The 7,500-nt window shown below is 39.7% G+C and overlaps 1 protein-coding gene across 2 annotated transcripts in view; it reads left to right on the top strand.

Moving 5' to 3' along the window:
* Positions 1 to 7,500, top strand: part of LOC138000403 (fibroblast growth factor receptor 4-like) — a 51,620-nt gene that overhangs the window by 6,008 nt on the left and 38,112 nt on the right. For both annotated transcript variants that reach the window (XM_068846786.1, XM_068846785.1), the window contains exons 3-5: positions 1,432 to 1,740; positions 2,844 to 3,194; positions 4,238 to 4,576. In XM_068846786.1, coding sequence (XP_068702887.1) covers positions 1,432 to 1,740; positions 2,844 to 3,194; positions 4,238 to 4,576 — 999 coding nt within the window. The remainder of the gene's footprint in view (positions 1 to 1,431; positions 1,741 to 2,843; positions 3,195 to 4,237; positions 4,577 to 7,500) is intronic.

The following is a 7,500-nucleotide window of genomic DNA, read 5'->3' as shown; positions in this document are numbered from 1 at the left end:
TCGGAGACTGGTACGAGTATTGTGGTTGTGTGGGGACCTAGGCGGAGAAATTGTTGTATTGCGTTAACTTGCAATGAAGGTAAGTTGCTTGCCACGCAAGCTGTAGGAGAATAAAGAACTACGGAGTTTGAAGAGGTGACAAGCAAGCCTTAGGATAAAGGACCCATGTTTGCCTTGCTATGGAAAACACAAACTGTGTTTCGCTCCATTTCAAATAACCCTAAAGAACATTAATACCAAACTAAAGACAAAGCCGAAACAGCAATGGCTTTAGAGATATTTCCTGTGCTGTTTTTTTTTTTTTTTGGTGCTTTTTAATAATTATGACTTTCCTTGCATGCAAAGTTGGCGACCAAAATATATGATCTTGCGACCAAATCTTCTCCATTAGTCGCCAGCTGGCACCTGAGCAAAAAAGTTAATTTCAAGCCCTGCTAGTACAGTTCCCTCGGGAGGGGGGGGGCATTGCTTTCGGAATTCTACTGTAAAAGAAATTCAAACATAGAAGAGAACAAATCTTGCTCACTCAGTACAATTTAACAATGACTTCAACAAATGAAATTGGTCATGTTATCGAAATCCATTGATCCTGAACTCACTTCCGTGGCTTAGGTCTCCGAGGTCTTCATTCGGATATCAGCAAGTGGTCATGGTCACTTCATCTTGGTCCAACTACTTGGTCATCCACTGGTGTTTGTCACCGTCAATGTGACAAATTCGCGGCCGATATATCAATAACAGTTAAATCAACAAAAGTACCGATTTTTGATACTGAAATAATTTATACACATTCAAGGCAAAAGGAATGATATCAACAGTGATAATGCTAATCCAGCATTAAATTCGAGCATCCGATTGCAAGGCATTCAATTCAAGATACGACGCTCACAATGCATGCCGTTCAATAGAGTCGTTAAGTACTGAGGGAAGCAACTGAGTACAGTATGTTGCTCTGGGCTATAATCCACCACATAAACACGGATAAACAAACTTCCCTCGATCACCTTCCATAGGTGATTTGAGGCTATGATTTGCGTGGGTTAAGGAAATCTTGATGGAATTTGAAATAGTGTAAAGCCTCTCATTGACTCATGAATCTGAATATTAAAACTAAAAAACCAAGGTGACATGGCATTAAATTAACAGACAATCAAAAATGAACCAATTAACACTACCATTGAGTCAGGGAAAAGTAATCCTTAATTTCAATGGGTTGGTTAATCGTTAGAGTATAAATATAAATCTTCTGTTTGGATGCAGATACGTAAGTGCAGACAACTTACTGTACAAATGCATTATGTTAAGTTGTAGGTAATTTTATAATGCAATTGCTATTGTTGATATTATTACTCTGAAAGTGGTGAAATCACTGGTACAGTATCTGATGCATTGATATGGCTAAGATTGTTGTTGTTGTTGATCTCATTACAGTTACCCTGCCAAAGCACTTTGTCCTAATACCAAACAGAGCCATAATTGTTATACCAGGGCAAAGTAGAAGCATCGTTTGTGAATCTGAGGGATCTGCACTTAATCTGAAATGGGAAAAAAGGATTGCTGAAAACACCTATAAGAGTGTCGACCCAAGCTGGGTAACGACTGTCAGGGATCCAGCTACCAACATGGTGAGAGCAACCCTTCGGATTACAAATGCCAAGCCATCAGATGATGCGGACTATAAGTGCACAGTGACAGTGCAAAGTAGAACAGATCATATAGTGATTAAAGTAAACGTCAAAGGTAGGTTTATTTCATGGAGGTTTTCATCTTTCCATTTGTCATTTGATGTACATGTAATAAGAATAATTTGTAAAGAGGGTAAATGAAATTTAACTCAGTTAACAACTAGAAGCAACTGCGGTCAATTGTAGTCAGTGGTTTTTGTGCTTTGGGTTGTAGAGCTTATTTATTGGTTTGATGTGAAGAAGGAGCATTTTGTGTGGAGTGTTTAGTGGTTTTCCCTCCCTACCCCTCTCTACTTTCCACTGTTTCGGTGTGACGGGTGCCTGTCTTCTGGAGGGCATGGTAACTTATGTCTGGGTTGTCAGACTTTGCCAGTCATGGGTGCAGTCTCCCTCTTGGAGCTGGCTGCCAATAGCTTGTTTGAATGTTATTTATTTGTTTGAGCCGGTTGAATTTTTTGGCAGCTGTTCAGTTGATGTGGACCTGCTATACCCACCCACCCATACATGACAAAGGACAGCCACAACACTGGAAAATTCATCCCCTACTCTTCTGGAATAGTGTGTGGGCTCTTAAACGTCCCACAGGGAACTTAAACTTATGAACATGGAAGATATCTGTGAGACAGGGCCTACGGTTTATAGTCCTTATCCGAGTAGACTTGAAACTTGAACTATTTGCGGATGTAATTGCAAAGTCAGCACTTTCATCTCAGATATTTTAAGACCCTGAGCGTTAATCCTGCTGGAGTCAAACTCACAACCTCCCACATGGCAGCCTGGTGATCAACTAACTGAGCCACTAGTACACAGTTGAAGCTCCAGGATGTCTCAGGCATCCAACTTCCACTTTAATAGTGACGCAGTTATTATTATTATTATTATTATTATTATTATTATTATTATTATTATTATTATTATTATTATTATTATTACATGTATGTAATTCTGTTCTGATATACAAGTTCTGGTAAGATTGATGAGGTTTGTCCAACCCATGTGCTTAATTGCATCCGGGCATTACTCTCTTTGAGGACATCATGAACGAACTGTATCCCTCTTAGAGGAGTCCCTTCCAGCGTCTGGTGGAGTAATAATAGGATTTTAACCTTCTTCTAGGCCTTCTGTACTACTTCTAATTTTGTCATATTTTCCTTAAAGCTCCTACAGCCCCTACAATTTCACAAGCAAACGAAGACAGAGTGATTAAGGAAGGAGAAGAACACATTATCCGATGTGATGCTGAGGGTGTTCCCAAACCAGTTGTTACTTGGTACAGAAAAGGACAAAGGGTGAACAAGACGGATTGCAAGAAGTCTTCACTGAGCTGCAAAGGCATTGCTTATGAAGTTTATGAAGTGGAGGAACATTCAGCAGATTTCACCAGCTTTACGTATGGGGTTCTTAAAGTACGAAGTGCATTATACCATAGAGACCAAGGAAAGTTCAGATGTGAAGCATCAAATGGCAATTCACCACCAGCTGAATTGATTGTCAACCTTGATGTGCGTGGTAAGTGTGACCTGGTATTTTGATTTGATTTTTAAGCCTGGGATATATTTGTTTGTAACTGATTGGTTGTAATAATAATTGGTACAGTACCGTGCAAAAGTACATGTAAGTTGACAGCCTCGACTCGATCCTCACGAGAATCAAGTTTATGATTGAGACTCGATTCACTCAAAATCAAACTCGATCCTCGACACTCTATTCTCGCAAAATCACCAACGCGAAACATTGTCAGTTATGCATACTCGATTCAACTTTTGCGAATGCGTTTTTACTCCTCAATTAAATAACAACAGAAATTGTTTAACAAGAAAACGAGATAGCGGCTTTCGTTCCTGTGAGTCCTCTCTTCAAAACTACAATCTATGTCGTGGATTAATTTATAAAAGCAAAACAATGAGCTTTACCATGGGGATGGATTTTATTTTGAATTGAATGTAAATTTCCACTGTAAACAAGAAATGTTTGCATACCACGCGCTCAACGATTGATATACTTTTACATCTCTTCTTAAATGCAACGATCTGAAGGAAAATTATATTGATGGTTGACAGGTGCTACACTTGTTCACTGGAATCAGGTTTCATTCTTTAAAAACAACAAGCATTGCAAGCGAACCAAGAACAGCATTATCGCAGGACAAAGTACATGTACATGCAGCAAAAGCTGTTCCTTCCAACTTTTGATACCTTGAATTGGGAGTTCGTAGGAGAGCAACATGTTGTCTTTTTCTCTGTTCCTACCTTTTTTGTAAATACTTGTAATACTTTTTCAGTTAACCTGATCCCAGTGACTGTTGATTTTTCTTGTAAGGGCAGGGTTTGTACAGGTCATGGAAAACCTGGAAAGTCATGGAATTGAAGTATTTCAGTTTCCAGGCCTGGAAAGTCATGGAATTTAATTGTCGGTCATGGAAAGTCACAGAAAAATTAAGTTACATGTGTAACGTAAATTGTTGCAGAAGTGCAGAAGTGCAACAGTAGTCAAGAATTAATGCTAGTGCAGTGTATGTGCAGTAAATTGTCTTTTTCCTATTCTACTTGCAGTTGCACCACAGATCTCTAAGGAGACTAAGGATAAGCTTTTATTGGAGTTTGAAAATGAGGAGACCCAAGTTTCATGTAACTTAGTGAAAAGCAATCCTTTGCCCACGTTTAAATGGTTCTTCCAACCATCAAACTGTGGGGATGTAGATATCCAAAAATGTTTCCCTGTTGAAAGCAAGTGGAACCAGGTCCCACCAAAGAACATCTTCCCGGCCACCTCGACACCAACAAATAGGAGCATTGTAAAAATTGCTAGTGATCGCAGTGATTCATTTTACCGATGCCAAGCATTCAGTTCTGCTGGAAATGATTCTCTGGTCATTATTTTTAGACGTCGAGGTAAGCAAGGGTTATATGCAGTTCTATAGTTTTTGGGTGGGTGTAATATGTGATCTCACACGGGAAAACGTACACTAACGTTTTAACGTTTAACGGACAAAACTAACGGCTAACTAACGGACGGGTATTGGAAGGTAACGGTACCTAACGGTATGCTAACGCTTTTAAAGGCACTGCTAACGGTTTGCAAAGTCATGCTAACGCATTGCTGCAAGCGTTTAACGGTTAAGTCAGTCCGACTAACAAGCGCTTCGGAAGCAGCTTAAAGCGTTAAAATGGTCAGCTAGTGAACGGCTAGAGGCGTTAGACGGTTAGTGAATAGAATACCTGAAAGCTTTTAACTGTTGGAGGAATTTTGATCATAGAAGATGGCTTTAAGTGGCGAAGAAGACGGTGACAGCCAAGGCGCGAATGATGACACCGATGCTGAGGAAAAAAGCTCGCTGGAAATGACCAGCTCGATAATATTCAAGTTCCAGATTTCGTGGCAGCCACTGGCGTTTACTTTGTTTTAGATAATCTTAATGAATTAGATATTTTTCTTAGTTTTCATAGGAGATGATCTATGGGAATTAATGGTAACGGAAACTTAGTTATGCCCGTCAAATACCTCCGAGCGCACTGCCCGTTTTCATGAAGTAAGCCACGCAGTTCTATAGTTTTTGGGTGGGTGTAATAATTATGTCACAGAAAATCTTTGTTTTCTGTTATTGCGTTTCATAAAAATGTGACTTGATACCGTATTTACCCGTGTATAAGTCAACCTTTAATGGCCTCAAAGGAAGCTCCAAAAATTGCCCTCGACTTATACACAGGTCAAAGATTTTGAGCCAAGTTCCAGCTAAATAACTATTCAAAATTAACATAATAATGTTGTCTTGGGCATAATGAACACAGTGGACAAAGGCCGATAAAATATTTCAAAATGAATGTAAGCAATTCCTGTTGAAATGTAAGAGGATTTGTCCAAATCTAAATGTGACCCTCTTTGGGAAAACCAGGCTTAATGAAAATTGCGTTGATCCTGGGGTTCAAGACATGTTCTGACCACTCGTTGAATTTGTTCCAGGTACAGCTGTAGTCACTGGTTCAATTTCCTGGCTGCACTTGTAAATAGCGAACTGGTTTGCCTACTGCCATTTGGGATTCTTAAAGTTGTTCTGTACAATGCTAGGGGATACTTGTATTACCTGGTAGCTGTGGTCATTCTGCAGAATTTAACCAAGGTAATACCGAGTTACCAAGGGCAAAATTGTCCAAGGTAAATTCATCTCTGGTTTCATTTTACCAGGGTCAAAAAATCTTGATATGTCACACTACCATGGATTGCTTGGTTAAAAATGATTCTAAATCCACTTAAGACTGGAGTGAAATTATTTCAAATTCTAAACCAAAAACAATTACTTACATCTTGCTCTGAATTGTGCCATCATCTTCGAGCTTTGCAGTAATAAAACCATTTTAACTAACAGCAAAAAGGTTTATTAGATGATCTCACAGAGTTTTGTGTGTCAGTGAGGTAAATTACATGGAGAAGAATTGGTCACGCTGAAAAAATCAGTTTCCTGAGGTAAACTGTCAACAAGTCTAGTTTACCTAAGTAAAAGTCTGCAATGTGACCACAGCTATTAGCTACTCTAAAAATCTGAGGGTAAAATTAATAAAGATACTTACTTTCTCGTTGTGAACAACAAGGCAGTTTCCCTCTTCTCACAGGGATTTAGTTGGCAACAAAGTGTACTTGGTTTGTCATCAACAACTTGATTTGTTTGTCAGGTGATGAGCTACCCATAGCAACAAAATGGCGGCAGATTGGATTCTTATTATTATTAATAGTCATATTCTAGTTATGTGATTAAGCTTTTCAGAAACATTAACTCAGTGACTAGCAAGTGATCTATGATTCCTCGTTGTTTGCCACACCCTCGGCATTTGCTGTTTTTACACAGGAAACCTCTTGCTCCTTTCCGGACTCTTTTTTCAGCAATGTTTTCCAACATGTTTATCAGTATTATTATTATTATTATTATTATTGTTGTTGTTGTCGTTATTATTGTTATTAATAATAATTATGCTGGTGACGCCGGTGAGCATACTCCTCCTGGTGGTGCTGGTGGATATAACGGGAGAGCTGAACGTACGACAGAGTGATCTGTTAGTGAATCAACAGGAGTGGTGGGAAGGAGACTGGATGGTATATTAAGAAGATGAAGGCTTTGTGGAATAAGAAAGGTTCGAGTGTGCAGGAAAACCCAGTTTGATCTGACAGTTGAAGTGCATCAAGCTGAACGATCTGTTAACTAAGATGGAGAAGGGTGAGATTGCAAAAATGGTAAGGGATAAGATTGGAAAGGAGCTCGTGGGATTTTATGCTGAAAGTGAGCAGGGTTGTGAATCTGGTGAGGATGGTGTTGTTACAGATTCTGAGGCTGCGGGTGAAGGAGACGAATCTGAGAGTGAGCAAAATATAAACGATATTGAAGGTGGATGTGGGGTGAAGGAGGGTATTGACAGAGGGTTCAAGGTGGTTGTTGTTGATGGCAAGGGGAGGGCAGTAGGGTAGGATAACAAGGGGAAGATGGGTGGCATAGATGGAGATGTTGGGTTCCTTTGGGGGGGGGTGGGGGGCAAAGCAAACTCAGGGATGACCTGAGCACCAAATGCAGGGGAGGCAACAAGGTTCTGGAGTGGTATTTGGTTGATGAGAAGAGGCACATCAAGGCAAGGTGGAGAAGAAAGAGAAGACTAGTGTTGAGGATGTGGAAAATGGGATTCGGGAGATGGCTACAATGTACACTGTAGATGGTGTTAGGTGCACCTAAACTCGATATTTTTCATCTACAATATTAAATTTTGTCCTCCCCACCAAAAGCAAACATGTTTATCTTACCTCAAAATGTTGCTTTTTATCTGTCGGGTAAGAT

The sequence above is a fragment of the Montipora foliosa genome, chromosome 4, assembly GCF_036669935.1.
Source record: "Montipora foliosa isolate CH-2021 chromosome 4, ASM3666993v2, whole genome shotgun sequence".
Taxonomy (NCBI): domain Eukaryota; kingdom Metazoa; phylum Cnidaria; class Anthozoa; order Scleractinia; family Acroporidae; genus Montipora; species Montipora foliosa.
Note: the sequence above shows the minus strand (reverse complement) of the source record. Positions and strands in the feature narration are given on the sequence as shown.